General features: G+C 41.2%; 2 protein-coding genes across 2 annotated transcripts; one reads left to right on the top strand and one right to left on the bottom strand.

The window, feature by feature from the left end:
• Nucleotides 1–5,419: 5,419 nt before the first annotated feature.
• Nucleotides 5,420–6,502, bottom strand: LOC111078844 (PE-PGRS family protein PE_PGRS26). Its single transcript, XM_022373736.2, has 2 exons — nucleotides 6,397–6,502; nucleotides 5,420–5,949 (listed from the first exon to the last, which is right to left on the bottom strand). Exons 1-2 carry the CDS (start codon nucleotides 6,470–6,472, stop codon nucleotides 5,549–5,551), a joined length of 477 nt encoding a protein of 158 aa, XP_022229428.1. The 5' UTR covers nucleotides 6,473–6,502; the 3' UTR covers nucleotides 5,420–5,548.
• A 2,784-nt stretch (nucleotides 6,503–9,286) lies between these two features.
• On the top strand, nucleotides 9,287–16,808 carry LOC111078845 (neprilysin-3). Its single transcript, XM_022373738.2, has 9 exons — nucleotides 9,287–9,340; nucleotides 13,221–13,337; nucleotides 14,076–14,235; nucleotides 14,300–14,420; nucleotides 14,494–14,808; nucleotides 14,886–15,380; nucleotides 15,452–16,281; nucleotides 16,360–16,502; nucleotides 16,573–16,808. Exons 1-9 carry the CDS (start codon nucleotides 9,329–9,331, stop codon nucleotides 16,747–16,749), a joined length of 2,370 nt encoding a protein of 789 aa, XP_022229430.2. The 5' UTR covers nucleotides 9,287–9,328; the 3' UTR covers nucleotides 16,750–16,808.
• Nucleotides 16,809–20,890: the final 4,082 nt, after the last annotated feature.

Genomic DNA, 20,890 nt, shown 5'->3' with positions numbered 1-20,890 from the left:
ACACACACAAACACGCGCGTATATATATACATACACTATGCATACCTCTGTCGGGGCAGGACATGCACACACACAAAAAACACGCACACACACACATACATATACATGACCAATATGTAGGCGAAAGCTTTTCAATTACGATGTGAAAAACTGATGTGAAAGATGTACGAGAAGGTAGGATGGACAGAAGGAAGGAAGGTAAACGGCGTTATAGAATGAGGTATAGAAAAGAACTTTAGAACGTTAGAGCGTTAGAGAGCTGAGCATTAACAAAAATAATATCTTACATTTAATTACAATCAACTATTTATTTTGACTTCCCTCCCCCACACACACACACACGCGCACAGATACTTTTGTTATTAAGTTTTATAAATGTATTTATTTTGTTTATTGATTTAGCCGTTTGCTTATGGGAATGTGTTGCTTGTGGAACAGGCGTATAAGACTCTTTCTTCTGATAATCATAATATATGATGGCTGAAGATTTCGCACAAAATCGAAACGCTTGTTGCCCATTTCCCCCCCCCCAATTTCTAGAGTTTTTGCTAGACATTCTCGTTGTACAAATTGTGTACTCAAACATTTGAAATTCTTACGCCCCCCACATGTACTACGCGTCCCTCTATTTATAGGAGCCATGTACAGCCAATGCTCAGGCAAAAAAAAAAACACCACACATTTTGCGCACAGACACATTAATTAAGAAACTAAGAACCGATATCCTTTCGACATGAGATTCCCGACTCTGGAAAAAGTGGAAGACTTGACATCCATTTTTTTTTACTATAGTTTTTTTTTCCGTTGTTGTTAGGTTTTGTAAGCGAATGAAAAACAGACACAAACACACACAAACATTAGAATTTGATTATGTATTTTAGAACTGTTTTCGTTTTAATATATTTTGAAAAGAAATTTGATTTCAATGAAATGATTTTGCTCTTTTTTTTGCGTTCGTTCGTTCGTTCGGAAAAGATGAGAAAAGTCCTTAAAAAGAATAACAGAAACAACAACAAGTCACATTATTATATATTATAAATAAATTTAAAAAAAATAATAAAATAAATAACTGTATTTAAAAGTAAGGAACTTTTTTTTTTTGTAATATTTAGTATAATTTAATTAAATTTTAGTTTGTAAAGCCTAGCGTTTTTAGTTGTTAAGTTGATATTTAAATATGATTTGTTTTATACCAAATACACAAAAATTTGTAACGCAATGTAAGAAATTTATTTATGCACACACACACAAACACACACACATATATCTATGCACACGTGTATAATCTTATGGATATATGTATACAATATATAAATTATATGTATTATTTTTTTAAACCAATTCTGTTCTTTTGATTTGTATATTTATTTCGTGGGTAATGCGAAAGTCCCAGAGACTTATCTTGGGTATTATTTGTAATGGTGAGTCAACTGTAGGCGCTAGTAGGCGTGGTAGAGAGAAAGAGAGAGCGAGAGAGCCATGGAGAGCTACGTAGAATGAAAGTACGCTAAGAGGAGACGCTTGAGAATAGAATGAGCAGCATATAGACCTACACCTACATTATAGGGAGCATAGCCAGACATACATACATATATACATATGATACGAAATACCAAAATACGAATACACAAACAGACGCACAAAACGATCAAACAGATACCGTACGTATACGTATTATATACCCAGAGGAGTGGAACGATAAAGCGACGAAGAGGACGGAATTCAATTAGTGAAAAGCAAACAGACACCAAACAAGAAATTGTAGCCTAAATTACCAATAAAAAAAAACCAACAAAAAAAAACAAAAAACACAGACAAACATTATATTTGTATGCCATATATATAGTATATATACATATATATATATATATATATACACACAGTACATATACACACACCTATACATAAACACACACACACACACACCTATGCATACATATATAGGTATAAATATAGATAACTATATAGCCTTGTTCCTGCTGGACAAAAATATATATATTTCTATAGGAAGGCAGCCCACAGGAAGCAGACATAGAAAAACAGCAGCAGCTGCAGCAGCTGCATCAGCAGCGGGAAACCAACCGAACGAACCGATTTGCCGATTTGTATTATAAGTAGGAAGGGATGTGTCTATCCTGTCGAATGATTGAGGGGCGACCGTTCTTCAAGGCCAAGTACAGTCAACCACAGAAAAAAAAAAACACGCACAAAACAATGTTACACTCACACAGAAATGCCTCTAAATACAAAACAAAAAAAGAATACAAAAGAAAAACATAAACAAAAAAGGTAAAAATCCGACTTTTTTTTTTCTCACTTAAGTTTGTTTAAGGAAAATGTTACCCATTTATTGTAGCTCGTAGAAATGTCAGAAATCGTATTGAATGTCTTTATTTAGATCAATGGTTTAACATTACAATTTAACGAATGATTTTTCCATACAAATATGTATTTAGTTAATAGTTTTATGTCAGTATGTAAGTACTCGTATGTGTTGCCCTTAAGTAAATCACACACATTTCCATAATTTTCATCATTTCCATCTACATTTCCATTATGTAATAACACTGAAGATCAAACACCAAAAAAACCAAAAAAAAAAACAAAACAAAAACAGCAACAAGATTAACAGTAACAAGATTAATTTTAAAAAAGAGCTAGATGAACAAAAGTAATGCAGAATAAGTGGAACAACAACAACAAGATCAATAAATCAAAACCAATATAACTATTGTTTATTACTAGAGAAATAAATTTATTTTTTGGCAAATTACCCGAAATCTCTTCACTCTTTGATAAGTCATACCCAAAACCAAATTTTACACGGTCAACCCAATGGATAGATGACTCAAGGAATCTTTGGGAGAATACTTCGACTGCAATAAGTTTTACAATCATAATTTCAAACGCAAAGGAAACAATTATTTACCATATTTTGAGTGTATTTAATTATTTCGACGATCATTGAAAGATAGGTAGAAAGATGTCCAAAAAATATTAGTTAATTTTATTAGACGGGGCATTCGTTTCAAACTATTTTTCAAAAAATATATAGTTCTGCGTAAATTATTCATTGAAGTTCGAATCACATGCATAGGCCACACATGTTTAATGCCTGGCTGCATGGAGACAGAGGTCACATGTCGCATGTTGATTCCAATTGCCTTGATTCCCACGATTTAATTTCGAACATACCCATCCATGTATTGATGAACTTCGGGGTATGGAAGCCATAGTGCCAGTTGTGACTAATGTTTTTGGTTGCATACTCTTCCATTAAGGAACTCGAGCTGCTTTCTCAGACTTGTCATCGAAGATCAGGGTTGGACTTGAAGCGGATATTGGATACAAATATGTACATATGTTCTGTAGTTTGGATAGATATGCTATCTACGAATTGCGGCTCCAAAAAGGTTGTTAAAAGATTACGTTTGGGTTTTCGCGTACAATTGAATCATATTACATGGTCCCATGGATATTGTTTGCTTTACGCACATTCCCGGAATGATGAACAATTTTGGGAGTAAAGTCAAGCACCAACAAAAAATGTGTATGGTACTTGTTTTATTTCAATTAATTTAATTACATTTTTTATAAAGCCAACGCCTTTCGTGCCTGTTGTCTACGCATAAAAATCTACTGCAAAACTTGTGAGCGTAGCTGAATAGGGACTCTATTCTATTAAGGAATACTTTGATGTACTTACTACTTTGCTGTGTGATCATTGGAATGAAAATTGTTAAATGTATTTATAATAACCAATCGTAGCGTATTATACTCTTCGATGAGATTAACATTAGCTGGCGCTTTCTTCACACATCGCGCTGACAACAAAGTTGTGAGTCTTTAAGCTTGATAAACATCGAATGCACGTAGGACTGACAACAGACAACTGAAATCAAAAGTGAAACAAACAACATTGACATTGACAAGCGTCAGAACAATTAATTTAATTGCCGGACAAATTGCTGGCTCAGAGCTCAGTTCTCTCCACCCTACCCGCAACATCTGGAAGAAAGTCAGAGCGAGTCATACTGAATATTGGATGTGCCAATTTGTATGTGGCTACAAATTCATGTATCTGGTGTAATCTGAAGGAAAGACTTGCCTTTTTGTATCTAGTATGAACTTAAATATCTATGGGAATCCATTCGAAGTGTGTGAAATTCCGTACTTGTTTTTCTGAGTGTATGTAAACATGAATAAACTCGCGCGAATGTATCATCTTTTGGGTGTCGATGAGCTCACTATTGGGGGACCCGCTTGTGACTCAGTTACTCTGTTGTCCCAAAAGCTTTATCAACAGGTGTCTTCTCGTTTGATTCCATATGCATGCATATATGTATATAGGTGGGTTCATATGTACTCACATAGGTGTGTATGAGTATGTTTTTGTTTTTGTTTTTGTTTTTGCCTTTGTTTCAAATTTAATTTTCGTTTTTGTTTCTTGCTTACATTTTGGTCGAGAGGGTGGCACGATTAGGCAGCTAATTACATGGGCGTTTCTCGTCTAAACATATCAATTATGTGGGCGTGCCAAGTGTGGACGATGAGCGTGTGGGATCGGAATCAGAATCAGAAACAGAATCGGGTACGGGTACGGGGCTCGTTAGTCACTTAAACTACGCAGAAACTATAATTAGCCTTTGCCTGTGAGTATAAAAATAAACACGTATGGCTCTTAATTTGCCCAAAAAATCCAAAAAGGGAAAAGACTCCCCATTTTTGGGGAAGAATCGCGTACTTTGGAGATTGTGGCAAGGCATGAAAATTGGGGAACCCACCACAAGGTTGTATCAATTTGTAGAAGTTGCCATAATTAGAATGTCTATGGGCGTGATTATGGGTAAATAATTGAACAAATTTACTCTTAATTTACATATTTCATGACATATAAGTAACGAACTAATTTTGCTCCACAGTTGCAGAATGGCAATGCGATTGTTGAGGGTAATTGTACCCATGAAGCCTTTGAATGCTGACTGAATGTTCCCTCTTTTCTGGCATGGGTACACCTACACACATACTCATATTTTACATATTTTAAGCAGTTCTTTCCTCAAAATTGATGGCACAATATTCAGATATTAGTATGCATATATTGTATATAAAATTTCTTAAGCTGGGCTTCCATATTTCCATACTCTCAAACCATATGCCGATTCAACCCTAAACTTGAACGATTAATAATTAATTAATTCCGCAGTTAAACTCAGAATAAGTGGGTAAAACTGCTTCGTAACAGCTGCTACCTATTTACGTAAATGCAGTTCCACTTAGACAATTTTCTTTGAGGCGCCTCTCTCTGCTGCTGCTGGCATGCCCCGTGCTGTGGTGCCAACTAATTGTGGGAGTCTGATGCTCAATTAGCTACAACAACAAAAACTGCAGCAGAAGTAAACAAAAAACCACCATTGTCTCTTGATCTCCACTTTTCTCTTTTTAATGAACAATTCACACGTTTGGACAATTTACATAAATTAAACTTAGAAATTAAGCAAAAAAAAAAAAATTATATAAAAATAAAACCAACAAAAAGTTCCCCCGCTCAAGATCTCCTGGCCTGTAGCCATGCCGCGCCAAGGGCCAGGGTCAGGGCCATGCCCAGTGTGCCGGTTATCGATGCTGCTCCGCCCCTATAGCCATAGCTGCCGGGATATCTGGAATCCATATTGTAGCCCGGCTGTCCGGGCAGTGGCTGCTGGTTGCCCTGACCGTTGTAGGAGAAGGGCCGGCCGTGCTCGTCCGTGCCGCTCACATAGTAGCCACCGTTGCCACCCGCACCGCCATATGTGCCACGAGAATCGACGCCCGCATAGCCGTAGCTATACTGTGGATCCTGGCTGCTCAAGCTGCCCGGCGGATGCATGCCTGCCGCACCCGTTTGGGCATTCGACCAGGCGCCAACACCGCCATTCCCATTGTTCCATGTGCCGGATTGGCCATTCACTGCAACAAAAATCAAGACAATTACAAAAAAAAAGAACACTTTATTAGAATTATGTATTTTATATGCCAAACAGAAGAAAAATGTTTGGGAAGTTTTTTTTTAAAGATTTGTTTTGTGGTTTAAGTTTGATTTTCGTAATTTTTTAATTTGCATTTTTCCGCGTTATGTGCGTTTGTTTTTTAGCATTTTCTGTATACTTCACAAAAGTTTCATATTTGTTTTTTTAATTAGCTTTTTTCTCCATGTTTTTTACAGGTTTTTATTCGTTTTGTGTTAGGCTTCTCAGCGTTTTAGAAGTTTATCTTTTGCGTTTTTGTGTTCGCTTGTTGTGTTTTGTAACAGGCTTATTTGGCTCCACTTTTCCATTGTTTTCGCCTGAACTCGTTCGTGCATTGTGCTCTTCCCTGGTGTACTGTCATTAGGTGATCGACCCCACACCCACTCACCCGCTACGAGCCCGGCCAGCGCCAGATAGATCACAATGCTACCGCTTAAGTACCGATTCAGACGCGTTTCAGACATGTTTACCGCTTGCACGCTTGGCTCCAACTAAATCGCATCCAGAGCGTTGTCAGTGGTTTTAAACTCGTTTTCCCCTGGGCCTGGCTCTCAGACAGCAGCAGCAACAGCAGCAACAACAACAAGAATCACTTGATCACTGTTAGCATGGTATCTTGTTGCTTTAACAGCGAGTCATCATTTGTTGTTGCTGTTGTTGTTGCTGTTGATTTTAATTGTTTATTCAATTACCCTTTTTTTGTGGGTAGTACGGGAGGGGGAGACTGCTGGTGAACCCAATGGGAAGTCAACGAGTTCTTAATACATCTCCCTTTATTTTTGCACCCTAAATCAAGAAGATCCAGCTAACATATGGGAAGTAGACAGCGTTTTACTCATCACAAATTTAATTGAATTATTCTAGAAATTTTCTTTTAATTTTCCAAAGCCCAGAACTAAGTTCAGAGCTTCCCAAGCACTATAAAATTTAATTTAATTTCATTTTAATTTTATTATTTAATAAATTTGTTTTGCTAGTTTTCGGGGTTTTTTCGTCAATATGTTAGAAATTGTTGGCCGGTATATAGAAAGTAGCTATATTATATTATTAATTGGGGGGGACATATACATAATTTTTCTATATTTTTTATGCATATATCGGATTTAGTTTACTTTCAGCCCAAATCCAAGATTCATTCATTTTGGAAATCATTTTCCATTCACATTTAGCTGGCATCCAATCTTTTTCTTGTGCTGCTGCTGATCCAACAGGTCATCTGACAGTTGTAACGCGACAAAGCAACTCCTCCCAGCCATATAATTTATTTTCAAATACAGAACACGCAAATTGATGCAATGTAAGTAATGTTGATGCGGTCGAACCTTTTTGTGGCGACGTGAGAATCGCAGGCTGGTCTGTGTGTCTCTGTGTGTGTGTGTGTGTGTGTGTGTGGGTGAGTTTTTTTCCGGTATAGAACACGTTAATTTGTTGGCTCATTAATGGAATGATGTGCACGACACAGGCCTGGGGCCAGGGCCAAAGGGTTGTCAAAATGTTGATAGTCATACGACAAATAGTAAATGTCTCAACCGATACTATTGCTTGCTACGACTTTGAAGATCCCCCCCGAATCGCATTCAACTCGACTGTATTTCTTTGGTCTCACATTTTTTATATATAGTAGTTGTATAGTTGTTTGTAAATATAGTATGTATGTAATTCACACATTCCAAGGGAAGAGCAGCAGTGGCTAAACGGTAGTCAAAAGACAAACAATGCACTCGCGTTGTTAGTACGAGGCCTAGGCCGGCAAAAAGAAAGGGAAAAGTCGCAGCACAATTGTGGGGCAAGTGCAAATTATTTGCTTTCTCGGTGCGGCTTGTGACGTAAACTTTGGGGCTATTGTGGTGTCAGGGTATGCGAGTATGTAGGTCGGGCTATATGTCCATCCATATAGTGCCATACGAAACGATCAGACAATATGCGACTGAGAAACTTTGTATTTATTCATTATATTCCATTGACGTAACTTTTTTCCAGGGCTTGGTTCATTTTGTAGGCTTTTAGCAGCACTTTTTTTGGAAGGTACCACAGTAAGTTGTGCCTCGATTATAGCTGTAATATAATACTATATATGTAATACTACATGATCCTATATTAGCTCATTTAATTCTATTTTTACGCCTGCTTAAAGTTGGACTTTTGTTGTTACTTTGATGGTATCCATAGTGGAAGCTGTACACTAGCCGTTAGCGAGTAAAATGCACCAGTGAAATTACTGCAGCTGCATAACTAAGATTAATACGATAAGGTTTCATTCATTATGAAATACCCTTACGATGGCTTGCCAACTAAGCTCACTAAGCTTCTAAAATTTCTTACCCATAATAATAAACTCACAATATTCCCAATGATGGCAAGTCCTATTAAATTTTAGTAAAAAAAAAAATATGAATATAGTGCAGGTTTATACACTTCTTTAATGTACTGGAAAGTACATGTACAAAGTATATAAATAAATAATATAATAATTAATTTTTAAACTGCTTACTTGAAAGTGAATTTAAAAATCGTAAATTAAGTATTTTCAGTCTTCACTGGCAACGCTGGCCGGCAACAGTGCTGCCACCAGACGTACAGCTTCTGCGCATTTAGCCCGAACTGCAAGTGGGGCAACTCTGGCAGCACAACCCCCAGGCATAAATAAAAGACTTCAGCTAAGGGTTTGTTTAACTCTCTCTCTCTCTCTCGCTCTCTCTCTATTTTTGTGCTCTGTGTCACTCTCTGTTTGTGTGTGATTTGGGCCTTTACTACGTTTGTGTTATTGTTTTTCCATTTTGATGTATTTTTCGAAAGGCTCTCTCCCCTCTCGGGTCACTGTCTGACATTGGACGAGTGTCGGTCGGGGTGCAGGGCGGTGTTTTTGAGTTCGGGTGCAAATTGCGAGCGTAAGCGCCACCTGGACTGGCTTTTTGTGGTTCTTCTTGTCGGGCTTTAGCTCTGTTTGGTTGATACTCTATCCCATCGCAGCGTTGGGAGCGGACTGGTTTCGTGTTTGCGGGTGTTTGTTTGCTTGCTGGTTGGTTTGGTTTGTCGATTCCTGCTCGTCCCAAACCGAGTGCTGGCTGTAATCAACAAAATGCAGCAGAAAATCGCCACAAATCGAGCCAGTTTCGAGTGAACTATTTTTGTGCACCGTTCAATGTGTGACAAATTCCGAGAAAATAAAAGCCGATAAATAAGAGGGAAGCGGAGACAGCAGCAGAAGCAAAAAGGCAGCACAGCACGAGCAGAAGCAGGAGTAGCAGGAGCGAAAAGGAAAAGCGAGTTCAAGAAGCAGGATAAAATTTCCTTGCATTCTTTTAGGCGCACAAAGGAAAATGAGCGCTAAGGTAGGCCAAGAGCGCGCCTCTTCATATACGTTTGTTTCCCCTTTAATGTATGTGTGTGTTACAGTGCTCTGTGTGTGCGTGTGTGTGTATCTGTGTGATATCAACAATGCTGCAGGCCAACATTTGTGTGTCCCTCTCTGCCTCTCCATGTCTCACCATTTCAATGAATCCATCCACGCACTCCAATTCCAAGCTGTAATTGCCTTTTGCTGTTGAATAAATGTGATACAGCCACGCCTCCGCTTTTGAGGCGCCACCAGCGATTGCACCCTTAGCCACATCCAACCCTCTTGGGTAGGAGCCAGTGAAACGGTTGTTATGGTTATGGTGCCTGGTATATGGTATACATAAATTGCAAGGACTGCAGCATAAATTGAGTTAAGACCCGCAAGCCAAAGACTAATTCTTAACATATGCTGTGCCAAGCCAAGCAGAGCCAAGTCAGAGCGAGCCAGAGACTCAATTGGAAGGAGAAGGAGAGCGTGATAGAAAGGGGGTGGGGATGGGGAGGGGGAGGGGGAGAGAAAGAAATGATTGTGATAAAGGGTGCTTTGGTTTCACATTTACAAGTTGCCTGGCAACCCACAGAGAGTCGAGTAGAGCTCATTCTTGCTTAATGAATCAGCTGCATGCAACACAATGGAAACCCTCTTGGGGCCAGTCTCCCCCCCCAGCAACCCTTGGCATATTTGAGTTCTATATATAGCAACCATAAATCCCATGTCGAAGCGCAATCAAAGATGCTTTCTTACTTCTCGGAAATATGCGGCCGATGGTTAAAGGTTCGACAGCCAGAGCTCATATCCATCTTCCAAGAATGGATGGACAACCCGGAGAGTACTGACTGAGTGAGGACCTAACTTTGTACATTTGTATTGATTGAAATTCTATCTGTGTGCTATCTGTTATCGATATGGAAACGATTAAATATTTCTGTAGTGAGATCGAAAATGATTTGAACCCAATTAGAATTAATTCACTTTGATTCTGCCACACACACACACACACACTCCCCGAATTCTCACCAACAACTGTCTCTATATTGATTATGTTTTGCCATTGAATGTTCTTCCGTGGGAAATTTGATTTTTGGCTTATGGAGTGCCGCCTTTTGACTGTAGGCCAAGTGTACTACGGGCGGGCATACATATGCCATTTAATGTCTGTTTACATTCCAAAATCCGCTAAATGTCTGTCACTGCATGAATGTGTGTGTGTGTTTGTGTGTGTCTATATGTAAATATATATAAATGTATTTTGTGTGTTTACATTTCGTTGGAAGCGCTAAGGCCAAAGCCACCACGGCTGGCATCCATAGCCCCCTTCATAGCCACCATAATCCCATGCACCAGCGTAGGTGGAGTGTAAATACAAAAAGAGAAAATAAAAGAAAATTGTGCACAACAAAAAAATACGAGTAATAAACTGCGCAACAGTTTTCACTTCACCATGGAGAGCAGCGTCCTCCAGGCCACTCCTGTCCACCCCGCTAGCCTGTTGGGTTCCCCGCCGACCAACCCGCTGGCCTATTGGGTCGCCCCGCCGACCAACCCGCTGGCCTATTGGGTCGCCCCCCGTCCATCCCGCTGCCCTTTTGGGCTCTGTTGGGCTCTGCTGCTGGCGTTGGCGTTTGGCGTTGATGGTAATAAATTCAATGCCCTGCCCGCATATTGTAAGCTAATACCGTGTACATAATGTACAGTGGTCATTGGCTATGCCATCAGGATCACATGATTGGATATCCCGCCCAATCTGCCGCATCAGAGTATATCTGTAGTGGGCAAAATATAATCAATTAAATGCTTAAATTGAAAGCCATAATTAATTACTGGAGCAGCTAATACTCAGCCCCGTTAGCTGTCATAGATAAAATAGCTGAAACTAAAGGAACTCCCAGTAAAATAAATAAATTAAATAGCTGGAAGCGACTCTCTCTCTCTCAACCAACACTTCACTTACTCTGGAATACCTTCTGACCCAAGGATCACCGTACCTGCTGCTCGCACTGTTTGCATCATTCGCAGTCCTTAGTGCATGATATATATATAGAGAGATAGATATCGCAGATAGATATATAGACAATAGCTACCCGCCTGCTGGACGATCGCCCAGCGAATTGCGTTTCAATGGGACAAGCGCGATAAAAGTGTCCGCAACATTTATGGCAGTGAATGGGAGAGGCAACAAATCGGGGTTTGCTATCAGCCGATATCGGGCTGCCTCATTTGAGATATTTCTTTGGCATTCCAAACCGCCAAAAAGAAACAATTGATGTGTGTAAATAAACAATTGCGCAGATCAAAACAAAATGCACATAAATAATAATTTATAATGAATAAATTCGTTTGGGAATTTCTGGGCATTAATTGAATAAATACCCGAAGGAAACAAGGAGTTTTTTCAGCTTTGGTTCAATTGTATTTATAGGGTATATTATTTAATATTGGGGAGAACAAGTTCCTGAGAGCTGAGAGTAATATTACTTACAGATTTTAATTAAATTATTTCTAATTAATTATGTAGCGGAAAAACTTGAAGGCATGGCCCATAGCCATCTTATTTCTTATATTCAATTATTAAGAGTATGTATGTGCGAGTGTATTCCCTTTCCTGGTTATATTTGCCTTTCGCTTGGCCCCATCTCCGGTTTTAATGCGCGCAAACAGCCAGGGCAAAGCCAGAGCCAGAGCCGGAGCCAGCCACATACAGACACAATCGAGTCAATTAATTTGTATACAATGCAAAACTATTGGATATATGAGTACGTGGCATGGCGGGGCGGGGGGGGCAAGTGGCGGCAAGGGCGGCCCCGCAAGGGGCCCGGGCAGGGCCTTTCGAGTGCCGAACCATCCGCCGGGGCATGGCGGCATGGCGTCGTCAGCAAAAATTGTTCCGTTCCGTTCCTGTGCGGGCAGCTCGCTCGGCTTTCAGCGCGTTCAGTGCACATCCAACGGTCATGGGCTGAACACGAACACAGACTATCGTCGCCGCGCTCTGTTATCATTATCCCATCGAAGAGATACGATACACAATAAAACACCCAAAAATAAAACGACATTCGGCCCAAAACAAATACACTTAACACACACACGCACGCACACACACTGCTCGAGTTTGTTTGGGCTTCCGACATTGTTGGTTTTATTGAAAATGTGGCTTACCGATTGCCGAACGGTAGGTCGTGCCGTGCCCTCTTTTTCCACCATAAGCCAAGTGCCACGGGGGTTAGCAAGGATTGATAGCGGTTAGAGGTGATCGTAAAAGAAGTTGCTGTCCGAAAAGAACCCTTCAAATGTATTAAAAAACCTTAGAGGGAAACCAAAAAAAACATAAGGAAACACGAAAAATATATAAACCACATTTTAAAAAATCTTTAAAGTCTGTTTTGCAGCCTTGTAAATTCCGTTAATAAACAAGCCTAATCGAAATTTTACTTGCAAATTAAAACAAAACAAAAGAAAAATAAATAAAAAGAACTGTTGGCTGGGCCATTCTGCATTGCAAATGACACACACAAGAGTTAAGCAGTAAACACTTACGAATGAATATCTCGGCCAGAACATCTCCGAGGGCGGAGAGCAAAATAAAGCACCCAACCGGCACTTAAGAACGCGAAAAAATAAGCTCTGCGGATATATGTAGTATATGTCTATGAATTTATACGCTTATGTACGATGTGTGTATCCATAGATACATATTGCTTTCCTCTAGCTGTAGACTGTGTGTGATGGAACAAAACAAACGAAAAAGATAGCAAATCGGCAAACTCCTCCCCAATCCCCATATGGTGGTAGCTCCCATTTGCCGATCTGCACATCTTTCCAGGCTCTCCATACTTGTGGGATAAATTACTCTATATATAATGCAAATCTCATTCCAGATGACACGCTACAAGCAGACAGAATTTACAGAAGATGATTCAAGTTCAATTGGCGGCATTCAACTGAACGAAGGCACAGGCCACACTGGCATGCAAATACGCTATCACACAGCGCGGGTGAGTGTTACTCTCTCTACTCACACACTACCTTTTAATTCACACTCCACCACACCAACACCCAAACCCACACCCACATAAACAAGACAAGACACACAGAAAGTCCGGTAGCTTTATCTGTTTCTTTATGACAATGACCTAAAAAAAAAAAGTACAAAAAACTGAAAGCAAATGAGGCCAAAGTGAGCGCTTTTCTCATTCATTTGAAGGTTACCATTTGACAGTGAAAAGTCGCTCGCTATCCTCTGTGCCACTGTGTGAGGTTTGCCCTAACATATGCTCAGGGTTACATGGGTTTGCCAATGGGTTTGCTCCGCATTTAAATCTTCTGAACAGACAGAGAATATCATGATAAATGTGCCTATAAATGGGCAAAGCTTGCCCAAGAAATAATGAAACGATATTCAAGAAATTTCTATATATTTATGTGAGCGTATTTTGCCAGTCGTTGTGGTTGGAATTCCATTTCAGCCAACGTATCACTGGACGTGGTGCGGCAATGTGTGGGTAAAAAATTTAGCCGCAAGTGGCTTAAGTACACGAGAGATTTCTTCTGTGGGGCCACACACAAGTTTGAACTCATTTGAACCGGCGCCGTGTGGCTGCTGGATTCTGTTTACACAACACAGAATCACAGACAGACTGTTTGAGGGGTGGGTGGTGGTGGGGGGAATGGGTGTTTGCCAGACGTGGTGGGTGGTTTGGGTGATAATAATTCCAACGCATTCCATCTTGCAGGCTACTTGGAACTGGCGCTCAAGGAGTAAGACCGAAAAATGGCTGCTCATCACGACATTTGCGATGACGATGACAATTTTTACGCTGCTGATCGTTCTATTTGCGGACAGCAACAGCGACAAAACGAAGCACATTCTACACGTGCAGCCCCACAAGAAAGGTAATAGTGCCACCCCGCACCCTCTCTGAGATTGTGTATGTATTGATAATTAATTCATTGGCAGATTGCCCGTCAGGGAGCGAGTTGCCGTGCCTGAACAAGCATTGCATATTTGCGTCGAGCGAGATCCTGAAGTCAATCGATGTAACAGTCGATCCATGCGACGACTTCTACGGATATGCATGGTAAGCGTCGATGATTTGGTACTTCATTTAGAGTCCAGACCCACCACAATGATTTTCCATCTTCCCTTTGTAGCAACCAATGGATCAAGAACAACCCAATTCCCGAGGGTAAATCCACATGGGGCACATTCGGTAAGCTGGAGCAAATGAATCAGCTGATCATACGCAATGTGCTGGAGAAGCCCGCAGCGAGCTTCAAATCGGAGGCCGAGAAGAAGGCCAAAGTGTACTATGAGTCCTGCCTGGATGCCGACGAGCATATGGAGAAGCTGGGCGCCAAGCCCATGAACGATCTGCTGCTGCAGATCGGTGGCTGGAACGTAACCAGCAGTGGCTACAACGTGTCCAACTGGACCATGGGCAACACCCTCAAGATACTGCACAACAAGTGGGTACCAACTACATAGTTCCCACAAATATCCCACAAATATTCATAATCCCATTCGTGTCTGCTGCCCCGTACAGATACAATTTCAATTGCCTGTTTGGCTGGGCGATCGGTGAGGATGACAAGAACTCCTCGCGGCACGTCATCCAAATCGATCAGGGCGGCTTGACGCTGCCCACTGCCGACTACTACAACAACAAGACGGACAACCATCGGAAGGTGCTCAATGAGTATATCGAGTACATGACCAAGGTGTGCGTGCTGCTGGGCGCCAACGAGACCGATGCCCGCGCCCAGATGCTGGGCGTCATTAACTTTGAGAAGAAGCTGGCGAACATCACCATACCGCTGGAGGATCGACGCAACGAGGAGGCCATGTACCATCCCATGAAGCTACGCAAGCTGGCCAAGCTGGCTCCCTTCCTTAACTGGACGGATCATTTCGACAATGCCCTGCAGATGGTCAATCGGCGGGTCACCGACGACGAAGTCGTCGTTGTCTATGCACCCGAATTCCTCAAGAATCTCTCCGATATTATCATGAAATTGCAGCAGACCGATGAGGGAAAGATGTGAGCATGGAATAGCAGGGAACTTAAGCATTTAGGCGGGCATAAACCCCAATCCGTTTTTGTTTTTGCAGCACCTTGAACAACTATCTGATCTGGCAGGCGGTGCGCACCCTGACCAGCTGCCTCTCGAAGCCGTTCAGGGATGCCTACAAGGGTGTGCGCAAGGCCCTCATGGGCTCCGATGGTGGCGAGGAGATCTGGCGCTACTGCGTCTCCGACACCAACAATGTTGTTGGCTTTGCTGTGGGCGCAATTTTCGTGCGTCAGGCGTTTCACGGTGAATCGAAGCCGGCGGCCGAGCAGATGATTGTCGAGATACGGGAGGCCTTCAAGCACAATATGCAGAATCTCACTTGGGTGGATAAGCAGACCCGGGAGCGGGCCATCGAGAAGGCCGATCAGATCTCCGATATGATTGGCTTTCCCGACTACATTCTCGATCCGGCAGATCTGGACAGAAAGTACGCGGACTTGAACATAACGGCGAATGCATATTTCGAGAACAACCTACAGGTGGCCATCTACAACCTGAGGAGCAACCTCAAGCGCCTCGATCAGCCGGTGAACAAGACCAACTGGGGCATGACACCGCAGACGGTCAACGCCTACTATACGCCCACCAAGAATCAGATTGTCTTTCCAGCCGGCATCCTGCAGACGCCCTTCTTCGACATCAATAATCCCAAGAGCCTGAATTTCGGCGCCATGGGCGTGGTGATGGGCCACGAGCTGACCCATGCCTTCGACGATCAGGGCCGCGAGTACGATAAGTTTGGCAACATCAATCGCTGGTGGGACCCGAAGAGCATCGAACGCTTCACCGAGAAGTCCGAGTGCATTGCCCGCCAGTACAGTGGCTACAAGATGAACGGACGCAATCTGAATGGCAAACAGACGCTGGGTGAGTGCGAAAAACTACACCCAAGCTGGCTTATATCACGCTCCACGCCTTTCATTCCCCCCCCCCACCAATCAACAGGTGAGAACATTGCCGATAATGGTGGCCTCAAGGCAGCCTACCACGCCTACCAGCGCACCAAGAGCGAAAAGGAGGCGGACATCCTGAAGTTACCCGGCCTAAATCTGACGCATTCGCAACTCTTTTTCGTGTCTTTTGCCCAGGTGAAATCATAGATGATAATTAGATCTGCCTGAGCCATTGTTAATCGTTTCGCTTTTCGGTGTCGTTTAGGTCTGGTGCTCAAGCACCACCGAGGAGACGAATCTGCTGCAAATGGAGAAGGATCCGCACTCGCCGTCACAGTTCCGGGTAATTGGTACACTGTCGAACATGAAGGAGTTTGCCGAGGTCTTTCAGTGCAAGGCCGGCAAGCGCATGAATCCGACCAGCAAGTGCGAGGTGTGGTAAGGGGGAGCCATTCCCAGAGCGATCTCAGAGCAAAGAGCAATGGCCATGCAGCATACATACATATATGATAACATACATACATACATATGTGGGTGCGTGTGTGTAGGGATAACTAAACACAGGCTAGGAGAAGCTAAAGTCAGTCTTTGCTGTGCTATTTTCCGTTTCCGTTTCTGTTTCCTGTTAATTTTAATATTAATTTTATGTCTTAACATTTTTTGGTGTCGAAAGACCGTCAGTCATTGTGCCTATGCCTATAGAAATGATAGAAAACTGACGATAAATTCATATTTTTTACTGTTTGGTGGTTCCCGCTGCCCGTGGCCAGCCACTGCGACTAGCAGTGCTCCCCAAGGCAGCGAATGAACCTCCATCCAATGGGACATCCTAAACTACATAATGTGCGGCTGGGTGTGTGTGTGTGTGTGTGCTCTTTGGGGGGATATTTCGGTACCCCAAATCACGCCACCAAGGTCGCAGTCAGAGTCAGAGTCTGGCAGATATATATATATACAACATACATATATATATTTAGATAACGATAAATATAACTGTAACTTAGCTATTTGTAGAACTATGAATGTATATTGTATTATAGAGATACCAAAATACCGAATGACACGAATCAGAACTCAAGTCCGGACAGTGGCAAAATTTCAGCTGCAGCTAAGGAGTTTTCAATTTGCATATTCAAATTATAAAATACTAGTGGAATAAAGTGGAACCACTGCCTCGACTTGGGTCCTCGAATTGTGTAAGCGAGATAGCTAGTGATTTGTGTATGTGAAAGCGACAGAGATAGCCATAGCGATGGCAATGGAGTGCGACAGAGGGAGAGAGTCTTAAGCTTTTTTGTTGCCAAATATGAAACAGAAAAAATCTGAACGAATTTGATTTAATATTTTTATTATTTAGTTTATTCTAGTTTAAAACAAAAATTTCAAAAATGACAAAAATAGTTGCATTTATTTTTGCATTGGTTAATAATTTTTTTTTTGATCTATTATTATTTACTCGCTGTGCCAGACAGCAAGAGATTTGTCTCTCTTGTGGAGGGTGAATGTGAGAGAGAGAGAGAGAGAGAAGGTAAAGAAACGAACACCAAATATACTTTAGAAAGGAACAAAAACAAACACCAAATATAAATCTAGAGAAGAACAAAAACACCAAAAAAATATATACTATGGATAGCCAAGATGTCGGAGTTAATATTCAGTTATTCAAAGGAGATGTACTCAGATATACTATAGAGAAGAACAAACACCAAATATACATATATACCTACGAACTATAGCTAACCAAAGCAGATATCGAAATTATATATTCGCAACGATAACAGCAAAACATTGGAAAACGTTTTCTTTTGTACAAAAAGAAAAACATATCGTAAACAAATAATAAAGAATAAACACCAAACAAAACCAAGTGAAACGAATGGAACTAAACCAAGCAGCAAAAACACCAAATTGGGCTCAAATCCAAATAGTATAGCCATATTGTAAGTACGATTAATCCCCAATCAAACAATCAACGCACAAACAACGCCATACTGAGCATACGGGTACGAGTCTATGTACATTTGTGTGCATGTATGGCCAAACGAAAAAATAATTAAATAAATAAATATATATGTATATGGTTCCTGGACGCCACTCAACTCTCAAGGGCGAAGCAGAGATCCCTCCCACCCCCTTAGTTTTGGTATATTAACGGGTACATACATACCTACGCGTATATTGTATATCGTGCGTAAATACGACTAATGCATTTACGTAACTCTCATTTACTTTATTTCCGTTGATCGCTCAGTTCTGAACAGATGGAAACCAAAAACCAAAACCAAAAACCAAAACCAAAAACAGAGATATCAAGCTAAAGAACTTTTATATTCTATATATATACATGTATATGGACACTATATGATAATGATAGTCGAATTGATATCATACAAAACAATTTAAATAATTATGATAATATTATTATACAACAACCTACTACCTACATACATACACACACATTTACTGAATGTTTAAACAAAAGCTTATTTTTATTGTCTATAAATAGTGCGTACAGTACAGTGATGCATCCCATGCATGTACGAGTATACTATACATATGATAAAAATCGAAATAAAATTCAATAACTGTGACTTTAAAACTCTCATTTTGTGTGGCACTTCTTCTTATTTCTTCTATCCTTTAATAGATAGTTTCATCCTATTTTCAGCAAAGAGTTATTTCGATGGGTAATTTGTTTCTTTAAATCTATTCTCTTACCGGCATCGGCTGGCAACCTAAGAAGTGATAATCGTAACCAACTAAGGGCTGAACAATTTGCCAGGAAAAGATGGCTCTAGCTGGAGTGATCCCAATATCCTGTTTACCAATGCAAAAGTGAATGTACATGCCTATGTACTTGTACAGGCATAGAGTACATAGTCGGCCACTTATGCTGATGAAGTGCATTTTCTTTGTATACAATAATTATACCACTTGGATACTCCGGCTGCCCGCTCAATTTTTCACCCAAGCCTCAATTATTTTTCTGAATAAAATCAGTGCTGACATACCCGAAAAATAGAGGCAGTCATTCATATTCTGTTCTGTACTAATACATATATGTGTACATATGTATGTAGCTCTCTTTTTCCATGCACAACTCAAACCAAATGTTTTCCATGCAATCAAAAAAATACCCACCGTTTAAAGCCCTTTAATATGGCTTGTCTTTTGCTTCAACCCAACCCAATTTAGGATAGACTTAAAGACATAAAACTTTTCCAAAATAATTGTTAGAAATATTTAGATTATATTTTCTTTCGGAATGTTCTGCCATGTTGCGGCATTAATCTGACTGATACTCCGTATCCCAGAGAGAGCGCTGCTCTGGTGCAGACTTTTTTGGCGGTGCCTTAACCCATTGAATTTATGTACTTTCGGATTGCCGAAAATAAATGCCAGCCATGTCGGTCTTAAAGTTGTCGAACTTTGACTTTATGACAAAGTTCTAATAAACTTTTTTTCTGTACCCACCAGAACAGTGTGTACACACACACACATGCGTGTGTACCTATGGAGAAATGCCAGCAAATTGCTTACATAATAAATAATAATAATAGCGTGCGATTTTTGGCGCAATTTAAATTTATTTATGGCACTTGTTTGTTCGCATGTCAGGCGCAAGTTTTAGCCAGACATTTTTGTGCCCACAGCCAACAGCCCGCAGAGAATCGACAGACGATGGAGCTGGAGCTAGAGCAGGCAGTTACCGTTACCTGGCTGGGATGAAGAGATTGGGTGTCCCGTGGTTTGGATTTGGAGGGGCGTGTACGTTGTGTGGTGCGAGTAGTCAGGGCAGTCAGCCCTCGTCGTCGTCGTCCTCTGGCAGATTTGCCTATTTTTATCATTGCGGCTGATCCAGGGTCGCCCTGGCATTTTGCCTGTGCGCCAAAGCATTTAATCTGCTTAGTGGGAGCGATGTCGACTCATAAATCCTGCTTGTGGCATGGCCATAGCCATGGATGTCCTCGACCTGCTGCCTGCTTATCGCATTCCATAATCGAACAGCAGCGAGTGCAGACAGACAGAGACAGAGGCAACTGTGGCAGGATGGGGCTGCTTAAATGGCAATTAGGCAGGGGAACACTTACTGACAGCTTCGTTTAGCTGTTATTGCGGCTGCTGCCAGCCACCAGATGATGTCATCAGAGTGTTTGAGACAAATTAATACCATCTCGCTCCGCAAACAAGAAATCTACATTTGCTGGCTCACACAAAACAATGCAAACAATGGTCGCACTTAGCAATTATGCTTGCCATTTCGGGGGTCACCAAACCAAAGCGGGGTCACCCCCAATCGGATACAATTAACAGCAGCCCTACTTTATGCATCGATTTAAGTGATTGTGTACAACATTTTTATAGATTTATGGCCACCAAAGAGTGGGGTATCGGTAAAGTCCATAATTTAAAAGCAAGTATGCTTTTTAATCGGGGTCACCAGGGGGAAAAATGAGCCACCAAACGTCTGGCAGGAGATTTATGAGACCAAACAAAGGTCGCTAGCCAGCTAAAAGAATTTAAATACTCAATGAAATATCCTAATAGTGAATACTAGCAACAATCAGAGTTACCTTGAGGAA

This window comes from Drosophila obscura, unplaced genomic scaffold (assembly GCF_018151105.1).
Source record: "Drosophila obscura isolate BZ-5 IFL unplaced genomic scaffold, ASM1815110v1 contig_29, whole genome shotgun sequence".
Taxonomy (NCBI): Eukaryota; Metazoa; Arthropoda; class Insecta; order Diptera; family Drosophilidae; genus Drosophila; species Drosophila obscura.
The sequence above is the reverse complement of the archived record's forward strand: the minus strand, read 5'-3'. Positions and strand labels throughout refer to the sequence as shown.

Coding starts and splice junctions, on each gene's coding strand:
- LOC111078844 (XM_022373736.2), bottom strand. CDS start 6,472: ATGTCTGAAACGCGTCTGAATCGGTACTTAAGCGGTAGCATTGTGATC. Junction 5,950..6,396: donor GCTGGCCGGGCTCGTAGCGG/GTGAGTGGGTGT, acceptor TTTTTGTTGCAG/TGAATGGCCAATCCGGCACA.
- LOC111078845 (XM_022373738.2), top strand. Junction 14,421..14,493: donor GACTTCTACGGATATGCATG/GTAAGCGTCGAT, acceptor TTCCCTTTGTAG/CAACCAATGGATCAAGAACA. Junction 14,809..14,885: donor CTCAAGATACTGCACAACAA/GTGGGTACCAAC, acceptor TGCCCCGTACAG/ATACAATTTCAATTGCCTGT.